The sequence below is a fragment of the Phacochoerus africanus genome, chromosome 7, assembly GCF_016906955.1.
Source record: "Phacochoerus africanus isolate WHEZ1 chromosome 7, ROS_Pafr_v1, whole genome shotgun sequence".
NCBI lineage: Eukaryota > Metazoa > Chordata > Mammalia > Artiodactyla > Suidae > Phacochoerus > Phacochoerus africanus.
This window is the reverse complement of record NC_062550.1, coordinates 67,868,136-67,890,490: the sequence shown is the minus strand read 5'-3', so window position 1 is coordinate 67,890,490 and position 22,355 is coordinate 67,868,136. Positions and strand designations below refer to the sequence as shown.

At 49.1% G+C, this 22,355-nt stretch overlaps 2 protein-coding genes, 1 long non-coding RNA gene and 1 other non-coding gene across 11 annotated transcripts in view; 1 reads left to right on the top strand and 3 right to left on the bottom strand.

The window, feature by feature from the left end:
• Positions 1-314: 314 nt before the first annotated feature.
• On the bottom strand, positions 315-9,834 carry NOP2 (NOP2 nucleolar protein). The gene is made up of 16 exons (XM_047787731.1): positions 9,711-9,834; positions 9,315-9,421; positions 7,774-7,819; positions 7,220-7,308; positions 6,793-7,031; positions 5,599-5,654; positions 5,331-5,479; positions 5,034-5,233; positions 4,814-4,903; positions 4,018-4,105; positions 3,795-3,935; positions 3,126-3,265; positions 2,887-2,976; positions 2,628-2,750; positions 2,289-2,517; positions 315-1,102 (listed from the first exon to the last, which is right to left on the bottom strand). Exons 2-16 carry the CDS (start codon positions 9,415-9,417, stop codon positions 423-425), a joined length of 2,463 nt encoding a protein of 820 aa, XP_047643687.1. The 5' UTR covers positions 9,418-9,421; positions 9,711-9,834; the 3' UTR covers positions 315-422.
• A 37-nt stretch (positions 9,835-9,871) lies between these two features.
• On the top strand, positions 9,872-10,680 carry LOC125131308 (uncharacterized). The gene is made up of 2 exons (XR_007135887.1): positions 9,872-10,199; positions 10,412-10,680. It is a non-coding gene; the product is annotated as an uncharacterized LOC125131308 (long non-coding RNA).
• Positions 10,681-10,912: 232 nt separating this feature from the next.
• Positions 10,913-22,355, bottom strand: part of CHD4 (chromodomain helicase DNA binding protein 4) — a 33,564-nt gene continuing 22,121 nt past the window's right edge. For 3 of the 8 annotated variants that reach the window (XM_047787727.1, XM_047787724.1, XM_047787729.1), the window contains exons 26-40: positions 21,497-21,677; positions 21,326-21,412; positions 21,147-21,235; positions 20,908-21,041; positions 20,190-20,334; positions 19,622-19,787; positions 19,271-19,368; positions 19,031-19,160; positions 18,132-18,203; positions 17,670-17,807; positions 17,313-17,421; positions 17,073-17,205; positions 12,391-12,589; positions 11,456-11,619; positions 10,913-11,272 (exon numbers count right to left, since the gene is read on the bottom strand). In XM_047787727.1, the coding sequence (XP_047643683.1) occupies positions 11,255-11,272; positions 11,456-11,619; positions 12,391-12,589; positions 17,073-17,205; positions 17,313-17,421; positions 17,670-17,807; positions 18,132-18,203; positions 19,031-19,160; positions 19,271-19,368; positions 19,622-19,787; positions 20,190-20,334; positions 20,908-21,041; positions 21,147-21,235; positions 21,326-21,412; positions 21,497-21,677 (1,863 nt within the window). In that variant the 3' untranslated portion in view covers positions 10,913-11,254. Of the gene's footprint in view, positions 11,273-11,455; positions 11,620-12,390; positions 12,590-17,072; positions 17,206-17,312; positions 17,422-17,669; positions 17,808-18,131; positions 18,204-19,030; positions 19,161-19,270; positions 19,369-19,621; positions 19,788-20,189; positions 20,335-20,907; positions 21,042-21,146; positions 21,236-21,325; positions 21,678-22,355 lie in introns of all 8 variants that reach the window. The other 5 variants (XM_047787725.1, XM_047787728.1, XM_047787722.1 and 2 more) reach the window with 3 other exon arrangements.
• On the bottom strand, positions 19,453-19,592 carry LOC125131880 (small Cajal body-specific RNA 11). The gene has a single exon (XR_007136059.1). It is a non-coding gene; the product is annotated as a small Cajal body-specific RNA 11 (non-coding RNA).

The following is a 22,355-nucleotide window of genomic DNA, read 5'->3' as shown; positions in this document are numbered from 1 at the left end:
GGATGGCAGAGAGTCATCAAACCCAGATCCTCCACTACTCCATGGTTGTAGTAGCGCGAAATCCATCTTCCCTACACTCCTATTGCCCTCCTCGCTCCAGTCTGAACACCCAGGCTCTGCCTCGCCTTCTCCTGGGTCCCTGGGGAAGTCAAAGGATCCCAGGTGCCTGGAATTGACTTGATTTCTCAGTATACCACACGATCCCCTCTTCAGAGGATCCCTATCCCACCCTCCCACCCCTACCCTTAAAAGCAGCAAAGCCAACATCCAGAACCCTCAGAAAAACAAAATAACAGCAAAAAAACCACAATGGCAAGATTGCAAATTGTGTATTAAATTTCATATCCATGGTGGGAAAGCCATCCTCACGGAGGTAAGAGCTCCAACCTAGTAACAATGGCAATGAACCACCCCAGTCTAGTTCAACCATCCACTGAAGAGGGCAGTGGTTGGCTGCTGCCTCTGGACTGCGATTTTCTCCTCTTCGCTGGTGGGGGCCTGCTAGAACTGCGAGGGGACATGGTGGGAGTCTTAGGTCCCTTGGGGGTGCCATTCTGTTTCTGGAAGGCAGTTTTCTTGAAAGATTGCTCTGGCAACTGCTGCTTTACCTTCTCAGCCCCTGTGGTATTGTTCCCAAGGGGCTGATTGCGGTCCTCAGGCTTGAAAGCATCCTGGGTCTTGGAGAGGGATGGCACAGGAGGGATTTCTGGGTCCGTGCCCTTGGGAGGAACACACTGCTTTGGGAAGGCAACTTTCTTGGAGGACTGCAGTTTGGGTGACTGTTTTAGTCTCCCAGCCATCTTTGGTTCCCTGACCACTACTGCTTTCTCAGCTGGCTGCTTGCTATCCTGGAGCTTAGAGGAAGGTTGGACCTTTGTGACAGAAGACACAGTGGACAATTCTGAGCCTGTCCCTTTGGAGATGCCATTCTGCTTTTGGAAAGAAGCCTTCTTGGGAAGTTGCCGTTTCTGCAGCCGCTGCTTTGCTTGCACAGCCACTCTGGCCTTCTTGGCAGGCTGGCTGCTGCCCTCAGGCTTGGGAGTCACCTCCCCTTTCGGGCTGGGCAAGTCTGGGTTTGTAGGGGTTGATGTTGCAGAATTTCCTGGGGTTAAAATTAAATAGAATGGTTTCAGAAAACAGGCCTCATCACTGAGCCTTGATCATCAGTGGTGGAGATAAGCAGAGGGAGTACAATAAGAAAACTGCCCGGGTACTATCTCTTGGCCAAGTGTTCCGCACAATTGGGAGCTATCTAAAAAGTAGATTACTTAAGATTCAGATTACTTAGCCTCACCTATACTCAAGTCGAATTTGAACCCTATATTAAAGAGAAGGGATCACTACCCATCCTTGGTCCAAAAGGTTTTTAGAGGAGGCTGTACCCCCTTGAGGCCAGCAGGTAATGAGACACTCTAAGGAGAGGTGAATCCTGAATAAACCTCAAGCACTGGGTGGGCCTTTCTTTTAATCGGGAAAGATTTTTGATGGAAATGCAAAAATCTTTTGGAAATGCAGATTTTGATGAGCTGCACACAGAGCAACTAGAAACAAGCTAGTCTTCATAAATGAAGACTGACATATATTAAACATGTACTTAAACACAGATTTTTAAAGATAGAGCAAAAAAATTACAGGAAATTTTGCTACTTCTCAAAGAGATTTTTGTTCTGTTAATGTTCAGATGTGACTTCTGTTAGGAGGCACTGTTTATTAAAAGAAATCAACGCAGTAAGTCATGAAGTTTGTATCCAGAGAAGGCAGGCTTGCCTCTCTTTCTTCCAACTAAACCCAGGGTGACATCCCAGCAGGCAAAGCCCTCGGGCCTGTTTCAGCAACCCCACCCCTCCCCTTGAGGCCAGACTCCTCAAGATGGCTGGGAAACAGATCTCCAATTAGTATGATGGGCTCAGAGAACCGCTGATAGTTCGGAGGAGTCGTGTGCCAACCCAGTGCCAACAAGGCTGGACCAGAAGAGGTCTATTACCAGTAAGGCAGCCTCGCCAAGAAGGAAGACAAACCACACCCGCACTGCGAATGCATTTAGTGCCAAACAACTGCAGCCACTTGGCAGAATCAAGGAAAAGGCCCCACCTGCATGAACCCTTTAACATACCCGAATGGGGTCCAAGCTTGGGAACAAATGTCGCTGGGATGAAAGGGGTCCCTCACCCAAGTAAGCAAAGCTGGGATAGGGAGGCAGAGACCCGACCCCTCCCTGCAGCCACCCTAAAAAGCTTCCTGAGAGGCAGAGAAAGCAAAGGTGGCAACGAATGTTACAGAGAGCTTACCTGTTTGGGACTGGGGGATAGAATTGGAGAATTTCTTGAACTTGGCAATAAAGAAACCATCCATGTTGTGGGTGTGAGGGTAGAAGCGGCGGGTAGAACGCAGAGTGGGGTGGAAGCGCCTTTCCCGGAAGCGGGTAAAGCCCTCCTGGCCGAAGTCCAGGCCAGTGGGCACAAGCCGCACATTCCTCTTTTTCAGTGCGTAGTCTACCACCCACTCATTCTCTTCCACCTGACATATGGGGGCAGATGGAGACGGAAGGAAAAGGCAAAGAGCTGGAGATGAAGGATGGGCTGAGGAGCCCCAGCCCAGGCCCCCTGGGCTCCACTGCCAGGCCTCACCGTGATAGAGCAGGTGCAGTACACAAGGTAGCCTCCTGTCTTGGAGGTGGCACTGACAGAGTCGATAGCACTCAGGAGCAGCTCCTTCTGAAGGTGAGCACAGCGCAGAATGTCCTTCTCATCCTGTCCCCAGACAGAGATCCAGGGCATTGGAATTTCAAAAGGCACTGCTGGCTGCTCAGGGGGTCCCCCACCTCCCACTCTGGCTCTCCAGGCCCCAACCCCCACTTCAACTGGTCGCCCAACCCTGCCTCCTCACCTTGTTAGTCTTCACAGCTGGGTCCTTGGAGATGATCCCAGTGCCACTGCAAGGAGCATCCAGTAGGACTCGGTCAAAGCCCCCCACCACCTGGGGAAAAGGGCAGGATAATCAGCCATTCTGGGTAACCTGAGCCAAACCTTGTATTTCCTAGAGGCAAGTCTCAATATCCTGAGATCAGAAGAGGGCAGGGGGGCTGGAACACAATCTCAGGAGAGACACGCAGAAGGGAGTCCCACCTTGGGGAACTGGCGCCCGTCGTAGTTGCTGATGATGGTGTTGGTGACTCCCAGCCGGTGCAAGTTGCCCACGACACTCTTGAGCCGCTCAGCATTGGCATCGTTGGCGAGAATCACACCCGTGTTCTTCATGAGCTGGGCTGAAGGGCAGAGGGCACAGGCCTCACCAGCAGTTCCTCTGCTTCCAAACCTGCCAGCCACCCTCTAGCCCAGGAACATGCTCATTCATCACTTCCCCAATAAGCTGCATTCCCCATGTCCACAGTAAGGTGGTAGGTCTACCTGGTCTGTGCTGGCCCCTGGGATGAGCAAGCCTACCAGGGTGGTTTTTCCATTGTTACCAAACACCCTTCTGATCTTACGGACTGAGTTACTTCTAAGTAACATCCGCTTAATCAAATGGTTACGACTAGTTGTATACAGTGTCCCTGTGCCAAGGGCTTCTACATGCACATCTCAACCCTTGCAACTGAAGCGTAACACTTAACAGCCAACCCAAGCACAATCACCGCACCGTTTTACAGGTGATGAGAGAGGACCAGGGGCTTGCCCGAGGCCATGTGGCCAGTAAGAGGCCCACGTGGGGCTGGAACAGAGACTAACTCCAGAACCTGTGCCCTGTTTCTTAAGCACCAACAAATCAGCAACCCACCTAGACCCTCCTCTTACCAATGTAGCTGGTCTTTCCTCCAGGGGCACAACACATGTCCAGAATCCGCTCATGTTCCTGGGGCGCCAAGGCCATGACAGGCAACATGCTAGACGCACCCTGCAGCATGTAGTGCCCAGCCAAGTACTCAGGAGTAGCACCTGTGGAGGAGGACCCACCTGTGATGTGCTGGAACAAGGGGGGAGGGGGACAAGGAAGGGCTGCTGGGCAGGGACCACTTACCAATGGGCACCGAGGAATCATACACCACGAGTCCAGTCTTTGACCACTTGCCCAGGGGATCCAGGTTAACCCCACGATTGATTAGTGCCTGAAGAGAAGATAGATGAAGGTTTTAAAACCTCAGAAGCTACTCTACCCAGAAAGCAGATGGAGACATGAAGCCCTGGTCCTGCTGGGAGGCCTGCGGCACCACAACCCTTAGAGTTTAATCAGGACACAGTCATCACAGACAGTGAACAGCTTCTCCCATCTCGTCATGGTCTCCTTTTCCTTAGCCTCGGTTCTAATTCAAGGTTTGAATGCCATAACAAACTACCAGCTGCTGTTCTTTTATCTCCTGGAAATGAACTCTGATTTTCCAAGAGGTTCAGCCTCCTTATCATCCTAAAATTTAGCTTTAAAGATAATTACCAGCATATCTCCACATCAGGAGATCACAACACACAGGGATACATCACCGATTCCCTAAACCCTTGGAAATGATGAGCTTAAAATTCTGCTTATGCAAGCGTGTCGTGTATTCTCCTGGGGGCAGGAATCAGTCTCACCAGCTTCTCAATGAATGAGGCAGACGAGCCCTTCCATTTCTTTGTAAGGCAGCACTTCTATTGTGATTGAACCAGCCAAACAAACCCAGCTTGACACTAGGTCTATCTAGGTTTAGGGTTCATGCCTGTACCCAGAAATGCTCAGGTCCTAAGATCCCCCAAGTTGGGGTGGGACTCGGGGGTCTCTACAGCTCACAGAAATCAGAGTGCTTCCCTGAGACAAGCAAACCTCAAAGCCCACCCCTCACCTGAGCAAGGTCTCGGCGCCGGGTCTTCAACGTATTGGTCCTGAGGGTGATGGGCCGAGGCACCTCATTAGCTTCCAAGAACTCCACCAGCTGGGACAGAGGATGACAGGGGCTCAGCCACAAGAGCAGAGAGCAAGGGGGCTGGCTGCCTTCTCACACAGGGTAAGAGAGAAGGTGAGGCTAGAAGAGCAGGGAGGGCATCAGACTAGCAAGTAAGTACCTCAGACAGAGGGAAGAGGTCCATGAGCTTGCCAAGGAGGAAGTCTCCGTAGGAGTAATAAGTGGCCAAATCCTTCCGAAGCCGCTGCAGATATTCAGCACGAGACCGACCCTCCTCCCGCTGAGTCCCAAAATCACGCAACACTCCCACTATATCTTGGATGCGCTTGTGAACTCGTTGCAAGTCTGGAGCCTGGGCATGTGGTTCCGTTAAGAACTGTTTCCCAGTGTCCCTGGGCCTGGAAATCCCTTCTCCCAAGTACCTCCCACCATGCCTCCCCCTGCACCAGAAGGATATCCTGCTCCATCTCCCCAGCAAGGGGCAGTACAAAAGGCTCCTCCTCATCCACATTGATCTGGAGGCCCCCTTCTGTCTCATCTTCTCTAGGGCCTGACTCAGGGGATTCTTCCTCCTCTTCCTCAGTCTCCTCCTCACTCCACTGGCTCCTGAAACAGGTCCAGGAACAAGATGGTTCACAGATCAAAGCAGACACCGCCTCCTTCCTCACACTTTACTTCACTCCAGCCGCTGCCTGTTCTCCACCCTAAGAGTTTCCCAAACTTACCCAGTAACAGCTTCCTGGGCCTTCTGCTTCCGAGCAGCCCTTTCAATGGGCAGCAACTGAAAAAAAGACACAAGGGGCTGGTGCCGCAAGGCCTGTCCTTCCGCCAGCCCACATAATACTTCCGGCCTCTGTTATTTTATTTTTTCCTAAATACAACTATAACTCTTGCTCCAAAAAAGAAATACAGACTCTGAAGAAGGGAATATATAAGACTGGCACAATATCTACCATCAGTGAACTAAAGCGACAGATTGAAAGGGTTCATTATACTTTTCTTTCCATCCCTGTTTGTACACAGGTGTGGGGGAGAAAAATTGCCCTTGGATACCCACTTTGCCATATCCTCCTCCAGACCTACTCCACGTTTCTCACGCAGTTAAAATCATTACGCATTTTCAAGAGTGTTTCTTGACTTTTCTCATAGTTAGATCACAAGCATTTTCACAAACATAACGGCCAACTGTTAATTAGCATATGAATAAACCACAATTAACTTAAGCATATTGGGCATTTGGAAGTTTCCAGAGTTTTGGCGTTATGGTCCACATGATACCTCTAAGTCTCAAAATAGTAGCTCTGTAAAGGGGGGGGTTGTGGGACAAAGGTGCAAGTGGGGACTTTCTTTGTATTCCATACAAAGAAATTGCTTCAATTTTCCTAATTACACACTCACATACTAACTGTACAGTACATGATAACTTCTCCTACTTCAGTAAATAAATCGTTGGATCCTCTTCCTAGGACAGAATCACCAAATTAAAAGAAAAAAAATCTTTTTTTTTTTTTTGTCTTTTTGACATTTCTTGGGCTGCTCCCACGGCATATGGAGGTTCCCAGGCCAGGGGTCAAATCAGAGCTACAGCTGCCGGCCTACGCCGGAGCCACAGCAACACAGGATCCGAGCCGTGTCTGCAACCTACACCACAGCTCATGGCAACGTCAGATCCTTAACCCACTGAGCAAGGCCAGGGATCGAACCCGCAACCTCTGGCTCCTAGTCGGATTAGTTAACCACTGAGCCACAACGGGAACTCCCCAAAGAAAAAATCTTTTTGAGGTTCACAGATACCAAATAAAATCCTTGTCCTCTACACAGGCTTATCCTCGTCACCAAGGGACAGTCAGTCTCAACGATCTGGAAAGACTCAAAAAGGCAAAGATCGCTTCCTGGAGACCCAGAGAGACAGAGCTCACCTCTTCACTGTCATCCTCTTCTTCGTCCTCTGAACTGGAGTTGGCTCCATAGTCATCTACCATATCAGCATCACTGTCCTCAGAGCCCCAGAGGTCCCCCTCGTTCACCACACCACCCTCTTCAGAGTCTTCCTCCTCTCCCTCCTCCTCACTGCTATAGGCTGATGCTGGGCGCTTCTTGCCTTGAGCAGCATTAAATAAGGACAGGGCTCCCTTCTTACTCGGTGTCTGGACGGCTCCTGCAGAGATCCCGAAGGGTTTGAAGAATACCGGGCTGAGAGCAGTCACACACTAATGAGGCCTGTACTCTCTACCCCCACACATGTCCTTTGGCTGTTCCTTTCACTCCAGAAATGATCAGCAAGCTCTTCCCTACCCAGGACCCAGTGGACTCCTCACATAGCACCCAGCTCCTATTTTCACTGACCTTTTGGTAGCTTTCCAGGGAATGGTCTGGCCCCAGGGGACTTATTTGTCTCACGGACTTCAGCAGAGCCCAACCTCCTCTTGGCTGCCCTGAAAAGACATAAGGAGTAAGGAAATGGAATACCCCTCCAGGCTCTGCCACTTCCCACTGCAGGGAACCATGACAGTCCCCAAAGAGCCCTTTCCATCAGCAGGGTCACATGGGATCATGTGCCCAAAGATGAGTAGGACCAATTTAATCTGCCTGTGTAACATAAATGTGGACATTCACACTCACCTCTTTCTTTCTTTTTGTTTTTTTTTTTTTTGGTCTTTTTAGGGCCGTACCTGAGGCACATGGAGGTTCCAGGCTAGGGGTCCAACCGGAGCTGTAGCCACCGGCATACACCACAGCCACAGCCACGCCAGATCCGAGCCTCGTCTGCAACCTATGCCACAGCTCATGGCAACACTGGATCCTTAACCCACTGAGCAAGTCCAAGGATTGAACCTGCATCCTCAAGGATGCTAGTAGGATTTGTTTCCACTGAACCACGACAGAACTTCTACACTCACCTCTTTCGAGCACGACTGGACAGCCTCTTGGAATTTTCATCACCAGCTGTTTAAAAAATCAAAAACAGGCAGAGAGGAGGTTATGAGAAAATAAAAAGGAGAGAAAATAAAAGGGCAGAGAATTAGGACAGTAGTTAAAGGGAAGAGATTGTAACTCACTCCACTGTGCTCTACAGGGAGCCGGGTAAAGAGATGTAAAGGAGCTGATCGCCATCTGGCTGCTCATCAACCAAATCCAAACTGGGCCTCCCTCCAGACTGATTTCAAAAAATAGCATCATCGCCATTCTGAAACTTTCAAATCTTTCTTCTGCCCTTTCTTTTATCTAATCAGTTGCCAACCACAGATTTCAAAACTGCTGCTTTTCCTATATTCTCCAAGAAATAGAAAGTTTAAAGCCCTCCTATTTTTTTTTTGCCTTTTGTCCTTTTTTAGGGCTGCACCGGAGGCGGCTTATGGAGGTTCCCAAGCTAGGGGTCCAATCAGAGCTGTTGCTGCCAGCCTACACCACAGCCACAGCAACGCCAGATCCGAGCCATGTGTGCAAACCACACCACAGCTCAGGGCAGCACCGGATCCTTAACCCACTGAGCAAGGCCAGGGATCAAACCCGCAATCTCATGGTTCCCAGTCGGATTCATTTCCACTGCGCCAAGACTGGAACTCCATAAAGCACTATCATTTTATAACTATACAAGTTAACTTCTCAGCATCCATTTCCTCAGCAGTGCCTCTCTCACAGGACACTGAGAGAATGAAGTGATATAATGTGTCCAATGGGTTCAGCATTGTATTTACCACTTGCCTATACTTCAATAAACTGCATCTTTTAGACAATACTCAACACAAACTACCTGCAGTAGACTCCTGACCAAGTGGGAGCCAGCTCTGTGCCTTCCCATCTCCTCTACAATGCAGTTCACAGTGACTGGACTGTCCCGGTTCCCAACTTCCACCTGCTAAAATGTCACCCACTTTTCAAAACCCAACTTCTTTCTTCTCTTTCTCTTCTTTTTTTGTCTTACAATCTTTTGTGTCCAGGGCTGATTTTCAATAGATCACACCAAGGGAGCTGCATGGCTACCTATGAAACCCCCACACAGAAGCAGGTCATCTAAGAAGAGCTTAGTGCAAAACCCAACTTCTTGGAAGTTTCTGCGGTGGTGCAGTCGCTTAACGATCAGTATGGTAGGTCACAGCTCCAGTTTCGATTCGATCCCTGGCCTGGGAACTTCCACATGCTGCTGAGACGGCCAAAAAACAAAAAAAAAAGTCACAAAATCTTCTCAAACTTGGCAACTCCGTGGAATCCTGCTTCCTCTGAAGGCCCTAAACATTAAACCACACATCTCCTTGCATGGGAACTTGTGCCCCTGTCACATCTTCTCTAATTTCTAAACGTTTATGAGATTGTTCCATTCATATTTACTTCCTAATAACTCATGAACACACAGTCTAAAAAACTGAGGGATTACACTACAGATGGAAGAACGGCGCAAAAGCTAGAGAATCGGAAGGGGACGGGCACGTCTGACCCTTACCTGCAGGCAAGAATCTGACGAGTTCGGTCTCAGCACCTTTCTGCTTTCGGGCCTTTCGGCCCGGCCCGCGTTTCTCCTTCGTAGGGTCCAATTTGCGCCCCATGGTACTGAGGAAAACAAAAACGAGAGACAGTAGAGTGGCGCGTGTTGTCCGGGAAAGGCAGAGAGCAGACGAAGCAAGTTGAAGTGGAAAAGAGCACTGCCTTGACGAGAACCTCGACTCAGCAGCCCCACTGCCCCTCGAGGCCTGGCCACACCTCCACTCCACGCTGAGCCCCAGGCCCTGGGTCCCACACCGCTGGTACAACGTCCCCTTCCCACGCCCCGGTCCAAGTGGACGCCTCACCCTTCCTTCCTCGACTTCCTCCAGAAGACCCGCCCGAAGCTGCAGCTCACCTGGAAGCGGGTCCAGTCCCGAGAGGGCCCTAGGAAGCAGCGACAGCACTCCACGTGCGGTGCGGGGACAGCGCTCGGACGCCACACCAAGGGAACGTCTCGCGCAAGCGCACAGCGCGCCCGCCGAGGCCCCGCCTCTTCCGGGCTTCCCGTCCGCCGCGGGAGCCGGAAGTTTCATTCGCGCGGCCGCGCGGGGCAGGCGGTGCAGAGGGCGGGCAGGTTCCCCGGAAGGACCGCTCCGCTCTCGCCCAGGTGGAGAAGGCGGCGCGTAGGGGGACGTCTTTAGCTTCCCCGCCCTTCCCTCCAGATGTCAGCCTTTCGCCTTACGCCGCATTTCGTCCGAAAAGCTGGTACCCAAAAGACGGCCCCTCCCTTCGGACGGAGGCGTCAGAGCCGGACCCTCTTTCGCCCCACAACGTCGCACCCACTCCCAAGTCCTGTGACTTTGAAACCTTCTTCCTTGACACCATACCCCGCGCTGCCCCTCAGGTAAGGGAACTCTCTGCCTTGGTTCCCATACGAGAGGTCGGGAGGAAGGCATCTTGTGTTCTCACTTCACACAAACTTAACAGAAAACCCAGAGCAGCCTTTCTTGAAATAAACCCTAAGGTGGTACTTAGCAGCTGTTCAAAACTGCTCCGGCACTTCGCTGGTTTGTCTTCGCAATGTTGCGAGGAAGATTCTCCTTTGATTCTCTACAGCAGACATCTACAGCCTGGAGAAGGCCGCGAAGCTGGGAGTCAGGCTTAGGCTGTGAACCCAGGGAGCTCCGGAGCTCCTCGCAGCGTGCAGGTGGTGGCGGCCGGAGCACGAGGGTACGTGCACAGTCCAGATTTCGTGGAGTCTCAGGACACAAGGAAACCCTTAGTCTTCAGCTGCACTGTCCCAAGGCTCCCGTCAGACACACCCACCTGCACCTACACCCACACTGAACCAGAGCACTAAAATACAAGGAAACTTTTATTTTCAATTTTTGTCAAGAAATTTGCTGTGGTTTTTTATGCTTTTGGTTCTTTTCCTTTTTTTTTTTTTCCAACTTTATTTCATTCTAGTTGCTCAGGGGCTGGAGCCGCTGGGTTCCTGGTATTAAAAAGATGCCAACAGAGGTAGCTGTGTCTCGCCCAGGGGCCCGGCCCACTGTGAATACCCCCCAAAAAGGAGAAATGAAAACACAAAATAAACCAACAAAATAAAACGAAAAGGAGGAAGAAATTCAGATCATTTTCTTCAAGCCTGGCGGGAACCCACAACAGTTTGTGTGTAACAGACGTTACAGTGGGGAGAAGCCAGGGCCCAAAAGGCCAGCCCGCCAGCTCCCTGCAGATGGCGCCGGCGCTACTGCTGCATGTCTCTCCAGCAGGAAGGGCACCACTGCCCCTCACTCCCTCCCCTCCCCCAGTGCACTGGGGGCTGTTCCTGTACAGCTTGGAAGATGGGGCAGAAGGGAGGAGAGGGTCTCTCAGGCCCCCAGGGGAGAAGCTGGGCAAGGGAAAGTGAGGAAGGTCACTGCTCAGCGGTGGAGGTGGTATCATCCATCTGGATCTTCACTGCTGCTGGGCTACCTAGAGAAAGAGAGAGCCAAGAGGGTCAGAATGTCAGACCCCAGGAACCCTCCTGACCCCAAAGGAACTCACTGGTGGACCAGCCCCACCTGCCCAATGTGTAAAGCCAGGGACAGACAGCAACGTTACAAGTTCCAGAGTGGCTCTGCTGGAACAGATGGCCAGAGGAAAATGGTCCTATACCTGCTGTGGAGTCGGTTCAGGTGCCCGGTTTGCCAGGCGGCTGAGAATGTTACGCTCGGACATCTGTAGCCTCACAGCAACTGGGGGAATTCGGGCAATAGTAGCTGGGAGTCGAGTCACATCGGCTTTCATGTCACTCAGCAGTTCTTCTAGCTGTTTCAGAACTGCATGGGGGGGAAAAAAGGCGGTGAGCCGTGGTGGTCAAGACCTAGGCCCATCTTATAATATGTGGACCGGCTTTCCCATCACTTCTCAATGATCAAGTGACGTGCTGGAGTGCTGTCTTGTCAGTCACCTGACCTGGCTCCGCCACGCTCAAATTCCTATTCCTCATATTCCAGTTCCAAATGTCCATGATTCTGTGTTTTAAAGTTACCTCTCACTGTCTTTTGATCCCTGTCTCTATCTCCATCACTTATTTTTTCTTGACTGTGCCCGCAGCATGCAAAAGCTTCCAGGCCAGGGAGAAAACCATGCCACAGCAGTGACAACACCAGATCTTTAACCACTAGGCCACCAGGGAACTCCACCACTTCTTAAATAGCTATTCCTATTTCTTTCCTCTCCACCTTTGGAGCTGTCTCCCTCTTCCTTTATAACAGCTACCTTTCCCTCATTTCACCCTCCACCCCCTCACAATGTCTTACCTTTAATTAGAAACAGGATGTTGAAAGGGGGTCTAGAAAGCACAAGATCATAAATGACCTGAAGTTACCTCTAAAGTAGCCCAGATAACACTATGTATTATTCTGGGTTGCTCTCCACCTCTCCAAAAAGCTGAATATGTTCAAGAAGTTAAGAGGCAAAGAACTACTGTCCTTGATTGCCTGTGAGATATTAGCTTCCTGAGGAGGAAGGCAAAGCTCCCCAAATGTGTTGGGGAGGGACAGAGAAAGAAGGAGGCTAAGTCAGCAGGAGGCAGGGGAGCCACTGGCTACCTTTGTGCAGGACCGCATTGGCTGGCTTGTTTCCTGCCATTGACTCCTTGGACAGGTGCTGATGACTCTCCGCCAAACACTCCACCTCAGCAAAGCGGGTGTTCAGGGCCATGGAAGGGTGGGAGGGGTCCTCTGACATGTTCAGGTAAGCTGCCCGACGCAGCTGTTCCTCAATCACCAGGGCTTGTTCTAAGAGCTGGACAAGGGATAAAGAGATGGGCATTGGAATGATAATTCACTTGGCTTATTTCTGATGGGCCTCTGAGAACCTGTGAAGAACCTTAGGAATGGCTCCCTCACACCTGAACTGGTGTTCAACACCAGTTCAACATTACATTGGCTTTTTCATCCCTCTTTGGTGGTCCAAGTTTTTTAAGTTATCTTACTGGTTCACTTTTACACAAAAAATGATAAAAACTCAATTTAGAAAATACAGAATGTATAAAGCATCAAAATCACAATTCTACCTCCTAAAAACAGTTAACATTTGATGTGTTTCCTTATGTTTATTTTTTTATGTATTAAGATCCTATATATTTGGAGTTCCCGTTGTGGCGCAGTGGTTAATGAATCCAACTAGGAACCATGAGGTTGCGGGTTCGGTCCCTGCCCTTGCTCAGTGGGTTAACGATCCGGCGTTGCCGTGAGCTGTGGTGTACATTGCAGACACGGCTCGGATCCTGCGTTGCTGTGGCTCTGGCGTAGGCTGGCGGCTACAGCTCCGATTGGACCCCTGGCCTGGGAACCTCCATGTGCTGCGGGAGCGGCCCAAAGAAATAGGAAAAGGACAAAAAAAATAAAAATAGGAAAAATAAAATGCATATAAAAAAAAAGATCCTACATATTTATAATTTCATTCACAGTTACGTAGTAAAAAATCTTCATTATTAAAAAAAAAAAAAATCTTGGAGTTCCCATCGTGGCTCAGTGGTTAACAAATCCGACTAGGAACCATGAAGTTGCAGGTTCGATTCCTGGCCTTGCTCAGTAGGTTAAGGTTCCAGCATTGCCCACGACCTGTGGTATATAGGTCACAGATGCGGCTCAGATGCCGTGTGGCTATGGTGTAGGCTGGCAGCTGTAGCTCTGATCAGACCCCTAGCCTGGGAACCTCCATATGCTGCAGATGCAGGCCTACAAAGCAAAAAAACAAAACCACAAAACTTATTAACTGGTCTTTATAAAAGATGACTTAACAGTTGCACAGCAGTCCCTCCTATGGATAGTGCTTGTTTTACTCTTCTAAAATTATTCCTGTTGTTTCTTTTCTTCATATGTCAATCCCATTTCTTTCCTTTCTTAATAGGCGACCTTTCTAATATATTTACTGTGTGTCTTTTTTGAGTTTTCTTGAAGACTAAGTATTGTTTTACGTGCACATTTCTAATTAAAGAATGTTTTTTGGTATAAAATGGTTTTTCCTCCTTTCACCACTACACATCTTTTTTAGAAATCCTTTTGTTATGTGCATTTTGTTACTTCTGTTGCTTACTTTGTGATGTGAATCCACATTTACCTACCCACACCCTCAAAGTGCAACATCCAAGTTATCTCTAGGCCCCACCACCAAAATTCATACTGCAACCAACACTTGCCCATGTCGCCTCATGGAGCTGTGTAAACGGTCCTTTGAAATATATTCCAAGGGACAGAATGCTGATTCATGAGTTATGAGACTTACTTTGCTCAAATATCCACTGGTTCTTAAAAAGAGTCCATTAGGGGTCAAGAAAAAGGCGAGTATGAGAATAATGGACTATTGTTTCTTCCACAAGACTGGCTCCATCAGGATCTACTAACTTTATCCCCAGACAGACTAAGAACCTACTTTCAGTCTATATACTGTCTCCTTCACCAACTCCTGCACCAAACTATGAGCTTTCTCCAGGATCAGTCCTTGCCTGTTTTTCTTTTTTCTTCCCCCCTCCCCTTTTTTTTTGCTTTTTAGGGCTGCACCTGCAGCATATAGAGGTTCCCAGGCTAGGGGTCGAATAGAGCTACAGCTGCTGGCCCACACCGCAGCCACAGTAATGCGGGATTCCCAGACCCACTGAGCGAGGCCAGGGATCAAACCCACAGAATCATGGATACTAGCTGGATTCGTTTCCGCTGCCACAATGGGAACTCCCGGCTGTTGTGGGTTTTTTTTGTTTGGTTTTTTTTTTTTGGTCTTTTTGCCTTTCCTAGGGCCATTCCCGCGGCATATGGAGGTTCCCAGGCTAGGGGTCAAAATGGAGCTGTAGCCACCAGCCTGCACCAGAGCCACAGCAACGTGGGATCCAAGCCGAGTCTGTGACCTACATCACAGCTCACAGCAACGCCGGATCCCTAACCCACTGAGCAAGGCCAGGGACCAAACCCGCAACCTCATGGTTCCTAGTCGGATTCGTTAACCACTGTGCCATGATGGAAACTCCCCGGCTGTTGTATTAAAGCATTTTCTGGAGAGAGCTCTCCCCTCCTGGCAACGACCAGCACCTCTATGCAAACGAGCTGGTGCTTTTCAAACCAGTCATCTCAGGCACTGACTGTTCCGATCCCACTTATGCATGATTGACCACTTTGATCCCACTTGTTTACGGTGCGGGGGGGTGGGTGGGGTGGGGTGGTACTGGGAAGGCATTTACTTGTGAGAAACACCTAAGGTCTTATCTAAAACTAATTCTTTCCCATACACTGCTCCCTCTCCTCTTACTTCCCTGACCTGCCAATGATAATTTAACTTTTTCAGCAACTCAGACTCAAAACTCCAGTTATTTTTGGAATCTCACTCCTTTGTATCTCAAATCCAGTAAAGTCAGTCAGGGGTCAGCAAACTATGGCCTGTGGGCCAGACCTGGGCCACTGCCTGTTTTTGGATAGTCCAAGTATGGGTCTTGTTTCGTTTTGTTTTATGGCCACGTATGGAAGCTTCCAGGCTAGAAGTGAATTGGAGCTGCAGCTGAAGCCTACACCACAGCCACAGCCATGCTGGATCCGAACCTCCTCTGTGACCTACATCACAGTTTGTGACAACACTGGATCCTTAACCCACTGAGCAAAGCCACATCTTCACAGACACTGTGAGATTCTTAAACCCACTGAGCCACAAGGGGAACTCAAGAATGGGTATTTTAATTCTTAAATGGTTGGAAAAAAGCCAAAATAATGGTCTGTAACTTACATGAAAGTCAAATTTTAGTGCCCATAAATAAAGCTTTACTGGAACACACTCTATTTATATTCATTTATCACCTAGGGCTGATTGCACACTATAACAGAGCGTCAATGTCCCATAAAGCCTGAAATACTCTCAGGCCCCTTAAAAGAAAAGGTTTGATGATCCTTATAGTAAATCAGTAAATCCTGTAAATTCTTTTCCATTTCCACAACCAGCATCACAGCCCAGCTCGTACCTACCTCATGCCTATATGATAGTTCTGTAATCTCATGAATGTTCTGTTTCAATCTCCCTTGGTTATATCCAAACCCTTCACAAACCCTCAATGGCTGCCCATGAACCATAAGGTAAAGCCCAACTCTCTTATCTGGTGCCAAAAACCCACCTCCAGCCCTTACCTCTTTATGGCTCCAGCCTACCTCCCACCATCACCAACACAGCTGACTTCTACACCCCACCTGGACTATTTGCTGTTTCCAAACACACCAAGCCCTACAGCCTCTCTTCGCCCAGCCTAATCCCTTTGTCTCAGACAGCCTTCCAATTCTATCCAACAGTCTCTATTACATTCATCAAAATTTCATTCCAATGCCATCTTCTCCATGAAGAATTTGTGAGCTCTCTCCCCACTCCCCACACTCCCTCTGGAGGACTTTTTTGTGGATCCAGCAATCTCCTTCCCAACACAGAGAATGGCATTCATTTGATCACACATTTGCCACTACTTTAAATTGAAAGCTCCTCCTTGAGAACAGGTACCAGGCCTGTCTCTGTGCCACCCACCGCTTGGCACATGGTGTTTAAAGGTTTATTAGTATACCTTATTACCCCACTTATACTCGGCCCAAGATCCACGTGTCCCATCTTCTTGGTATCCCATTTTCATGGTCTGCACACAACGTGCCACAGACATCGGCTGAATTCCTAAATAAGACTCCCCTTCCACCCTCGGCTTAGTAATAGCCCTAGTGATTCTGAAAATGGAGCTCGACACCTTTGCATCTACCCCACCCCTCATCCACACAAATGCTCAGACCCAGAAAAAAGTACCTCCAGCCCGTGTCAGCCCTGCCTCCTTAAAGATCTGATTGAGCCCCACCTCTGTATCTTTTCCGAACATTCCAACCTGCAGTGTCCCCCCAGCACACCCACTGCACTGGCCTGTCATTCACTAGACACAGTCATCTCCAGCCTTTGAATAGCTGGTTAATTTTCAAATCTGAATGTCTCTCTCCTTTTTGGCTGCACCCACAGCATACAGAAGTTGCAAAGCCAGGGATCAAACCTGAGCTACAGCAGTGACAATGCCAAATCCTTAAACTCTAGGCCACCAGGAAACTCCCCAACTCTGTATGTCTTATCTCTAATATTTAAAGTAGTTGGGATGAAAGCCTTCCAAAGAATATAAAAAGTTAAGTACACAGGAGAATACAACAAACAGTGTGGCTGAATGAGCAGACTCCCTTCCGCACTTTAAAGGCCGTCACCTCAACGCTCCTTTCCTCCCCATCATGCTCACCTTGAACCTTCGGGCTAGAAACTTATTCTTGATCTCTAAGAAATTGCCACGGTTCATTTCACCTTTGAAAGGCTCATTGAGGATAGCATAGCGTGGGTCATTCTGGATGTCCTGCCACCGGGCATAGCCATGGCTGTTGGAAAATTGCTCAGGAAAAACGCAACAAGGAATGAACTTCAAACTGTGGGACCTTCAGAAACCTTCACCAAGAACCTCAGCCCAGACTCAGGCAAAGGATACTTTATGATGCCAGCCAGCAGCCAGTAGTCATGCCGTCGATGCCAGATCTCATAGGTCTTCTTGGTGACTGTGGCTGCCCGCTCCTCATTCTGCCAAAGGGAATGCAACTCTGAAGAGGAATTTGAGGAGGTTTGGGGAGAAAAAGAAAAGCAATCTCTGTAAGAATTCAAAAAGCTACTTATTCCTGACCCCTCAAATACCAACTTCATGTGCCCCATGGATCCCAGAGGAGTCTGCAACCAGGCTGGCAATCCCTCAACTAGGAGAGATAGCAAAGTCTCTATACCCTGATTTCTGACAAAAACCCTAATTTCACCTCAAATCCTTCTAATCCCAGTGGGGCCCTCTTTTTCTTACCAGTAAAACCACCATCTGCAATGTTGAACATGAAACGCTGTTTAATATTTTTCTTCTGCTTTTCATCATTCAGGTCCTTTGGGGTCTCTCCATTCTGAAGCATCACCTCTTTTTTCTCTTCTTCTTCTTTCTTCTCTTCTACAGGATATGCAGAAGAAAAAACGTCAGCTCCAGACAGAAGCCCAGCACCATGGCCCTTAGCCATAGCACCATATGCTACAAAATATCCATCTGCCTCCACCCTTTCTCCACATAAGTGTTTTTCAAACCCAGAAGAAGGGGCCACCGGCCCCCACCCATTGACAGCCACACATGGCGAGAGATGGAGTATTCTAGCTTGTGATAAAATGGCTCTACAGGTATGGATGGGGAACCTGGGGAGGGAAGGGCATCCCAGAGATAAAGTCCTTCCTTTCAGTTCCGAGTCCTCTTAAAGCACAGGCAGCTTCTCCAAACACTCACCTTTGTCCTCCACCACAATGGGAATCAGATCGCCTGCCGCCTTCTCCTCCGCCTTCTCCACGTCAGCAACACCTGCAGGGGCAGAGAGCGTTGACAGTGTACCTGAAGAAGAGGGTTCTCTGTCCTATGCTATTCGCACCTGGAAGAGTCCTAAACCTCAATCTCAATGATTATACTCATAAAAGATGTCTTCAGGGAGAAAAAGCCCTCAATTTAAAAATCAAGGGTGGAGTTCCCGTCGTGGCACAGTGGTTAACGAATCTGACTAGGAACCATGAGGTTGTGGGTTCAATCCCTGCCCTTGCTAAGTGGGTTAATGATCCGGCATTGCCGTGAGCTGTGGTGTAGGTTGCAGACGCGGCTCGGATCCTGAGTTGCTGTGTCTCTGGCATAGCCTGGCAGCTACAGCTCCGATTAGACCCCTAGGCCTGGGAACCTCCATATGCCTCGGCAGCGGCCCAAGAAATGGCAAAAAGACAAAAAAATTATAATAATAAAAAAATAAAAATCAAGAGTAGGAGTTTCCATTGTGGCGCAGTGGAAATGAATCTGACTAGTATCCATGAGGATGCAGGTTCAATCCCTGGCCTCGTTCGGTGGGTTAAGGATCTGGGGTTGCTGCAAGTTGTGGCACAGGTCACAGACGGGGCTCAGATATGTCATGGCTGTGGCTGTGGCGTAAGGCTGGCAGCTGCAGCTCCAATTCAACCCCTAGCCTGAGAACCTCCATATACTGAGGGTGTGGCCCTGAAAAAAATAAATTTTTTTTAAATAAAAATAAAAATCAAGGGTACAAGATTTTACAGTATGTATCTTCCTCCAGACGTCTCTCCAGCCAGCTGGAGGTCCAAGAGCAGCTGCGGTTCATAGAGATCTGTAGTGCTTGAAAATGTGGATACCTTTGGGATCTGTCTCCATAGGTTCCTCTGTTCTCTCTTTCACCTCTGCCTTTTCCACTTTCTCCTCTCCCTCCGGGGGTTCAATGAGGACCTTTTCATCTTCTGAGGCAGGGACAGGGGGCTGTGTACACTGCAAAGGAAAGAAGACAGAAGCTGAAGCAGGCAGGCCAGCACCCAGGCAGGAGAAGGGGCTGTATCCATTTGCCTCTGGTGTGCCATCTAGTCACCCCCATCTCTTACCTCAACAGTGGCCTCAGGGGCTGCAGATTTAACCTCCTTTTCTCCTTCTGCACTCTCTTCTTCTTTGAGGCTATTTTCCTCTATTTTTATCCCATCCTCTGCAGACCAACAATAGGCATTAATTAAGGAGAAGGCCCCAGATCAGAAAAAGAGATTACTGATCTCAATTTGTCTCGTCTTAAATTGTCCTCTCGTGCCTTTAAGAGCCAGCCCTATTCTTAGGACAGCCCTCCTAAACTGAGAGGGAGATTGCTGTGTGTCCTGCCAGACTCCCCAGTCAGAACTGAGCACCGGGAAGAAGAAAAAGCACAGGCCAGGACAAGAACAGGAGGACAGTCCAGGCAGACTTACCAGCAGGTGGGGCAGGTGCAGGAGTATTGGGTTGTGTGTCCCCTGGAGTGGAGGGTGTAGGAGTCTTTGGGGAAGGTGACCCTGGCTGGGACATCTTCTTGTTTTCCTCTACTTCCGCAAGTTCAGGCATGCTCCAACGCCCATTCACATGTTCAAACTCCTGAACCTGCAGCAATGGGACAAAAGACTGTAAACCCACTTCTTTTTTTTTGTTTTTGTTTTTGTCTTTTTGCCATTTCTTGAACCGCTCCTGCGGCATATGGAGGTTCCCAGGCTAGGGGTCTAATCGGAGCTGTAGCCGCCAGCCTACGCCAGAGCCACAGCAACGCAGGATCCGAGCTGCGTCTGCAACCTACACCACAGCTCACGGCAATGCCGGAACCTTGACCCACTGAGCAAGGGCAGGGATCGAACCCGCAACCTCATGGTTCCTAGTTGGATTTGTTAACCACTGCGCCACAACGGGAACTCCTGTAAACCCAATTCTACCTTTAATAAGCTCCTTTTCCTAATGGCCCTCTAGTTTCCTCTTGAAACCCTGAACAATGGAGGGAAACTCAGGGCTCACCTTCTTGCGAATCAAGGACATGACACCAATCCTGGTAAGGACATGCTGACGAGACAGGCCTTCTCGAGGCACACCATCAGCAAAGGTCTCAGCCCCATCTGCTCCTGGCTCACATAAATGCCGCATAAAGAGAGAGACATAAGCCCTGCAGCAAAGGAGTAGAGAAACAGAGTTAAACACAATTATGCCAACTCTCAGATCAGATTCTTTCCCACCTCATCATCCCAGACAACAAATATGGCCCCATCTGAAGAAAGGCCCACCCTCCACTGAAAGTTGGTCTCCAGACCCCACACCGTACCCCAGGCCCTTTCCAGGGACACAAAGAACCCTATCACTAATAGCTTCACCCACCAAGTTCAGCAGAGGACAGCCAACTCCCTGCACAGCCAGGACTAGCACTGTGGAAGGCCCGGAGACTTAAGAGACCCACTCTACGTCACTCATCCCAGCTACTACTTGTCCTTTTTTTTCTTCTTAGGGCCACACCCATGGCATATGGAAGTTCCCAAGCTAGCAGCTGAATCAGAGCTGCAACTGCCGGTCTAGACACAGCCACAGCAATGACTGATCCAAGCATATCTGTGACCTACACCACGGCTCACAGCGAGGCTGGATCCTTAACCCACTGAGTGAGTGAGGCCAGGGATCGAACCTGCATCCTCAGTCAGGTTCTTAACCCACTGAACCACAATGGAAACTCCCACTTTCCACTTACTTGAACTCCTTCTCTGACTTGCCTCGCAGATCTCTCACAAGCCACTGGGTGGTAAAAGCATCCTGAGGTGGCATCCCATACCGCATAATTGCATTAAGAAAGGCTTTTCGCTGACGAGCGTTAAAGCCAAGAACCTGGTGGGGGGAAGAAGGATCCGAGGTGAGGGGAGCAGAACCTCCCCCACCGAAGACCCAACATGAGCACTCACCCAACCTTCTCCAGAACCGAGTGCTACTCACTTCAATATTCCCACCAACGCGGGCCAACAGAGGAGGCAATGGCTTATCTTTATCATTCCGCAGGCCCTTACGACTGGGCCTGCGGGGAGCTGCAAGAAGAAAAGGATGTGTGAGTGACACTGGTGTAATCTTAAGACGATTCACTATTTAAGAAGCCAGCAGAGAGGCAGAGGCCTCACCTTCTGAACGTTCATCAAAGTCTTCATCACCTTCCTCTGAAGCCACCGAATAATCGGACTGGTTGTCGGACTGGTCGTCCTGCCAATCTGGAGGGAGAGAGGGCAGATGAGCGGGGCCCACTGCTCTAGTGGAACGGCCCATGGGTGGGGGGCGGGGCCGGCCACACACACCTCGGTCCTCCTGGGAGCCATCATTGTAGTTGACCTGTTTACGGATTCTTTTTCCTTTACCCAGATTTCGGGCCAAATCTTCCTGCTGCTGCTCATAATGGTGCCGCAGCAATTTCTCCCAGTAGTCAGGATCCACACTTTCTTCCTGTTTTATGATTTCCCGTTCTACCTCCTCTTCCTCCTGGGACAGAGGGAGGGCCAGGACTCAGGAGTGCTGAAGTCAGCACCACCAGCTTACCCCTGGTCCTCACAGTTCCCACTCTGCTAGCTCCTGTGCATGGCTGGACTCTGAAATACTTGCTGTGCCAGCTTGGACCTAAGAACTTAAAAGAGCTTTAATTGACAGGACAACGTTCCTCATAATTATGTATAGGTTGGCAGACAATGTAACTAAAGCAAAATATGGAATGGAGCTGTTACCACAAGAAAAGAGTGAAGAGAGAGTCTGCTTTCTTTTTATTTTAACCCCTTTTAGTGATATATATACAGTTGGGAGATAGTAAAAAACAGAAAAGAGAGGTTAGAGACTTAACAAGACGGACTGGAGACTCTTCTGAAATACTGCAAAAGACTTTCCCAAGAGACAAAGCAGAAAGGCCATAAGCCCCTCTGTTCTTCATGAACTTCATAAAGTTCACTGTACAAAAAAAAAGGACACACATATATATATAATATATATATATATCCTTTTGTATCTCAATGTTTGTCCTCCTTTGAAAGTCTTGTATTTTTTCAGATACTTCAGGACCACTAATTCCAAACTCCTTGCATTAGGATTAAGGTGCTAATAGAATAATACTAAAAACAACCTAACTACCCTTCATTATGTAATTTGAATAAATTAGAAAGGGAATGGGTG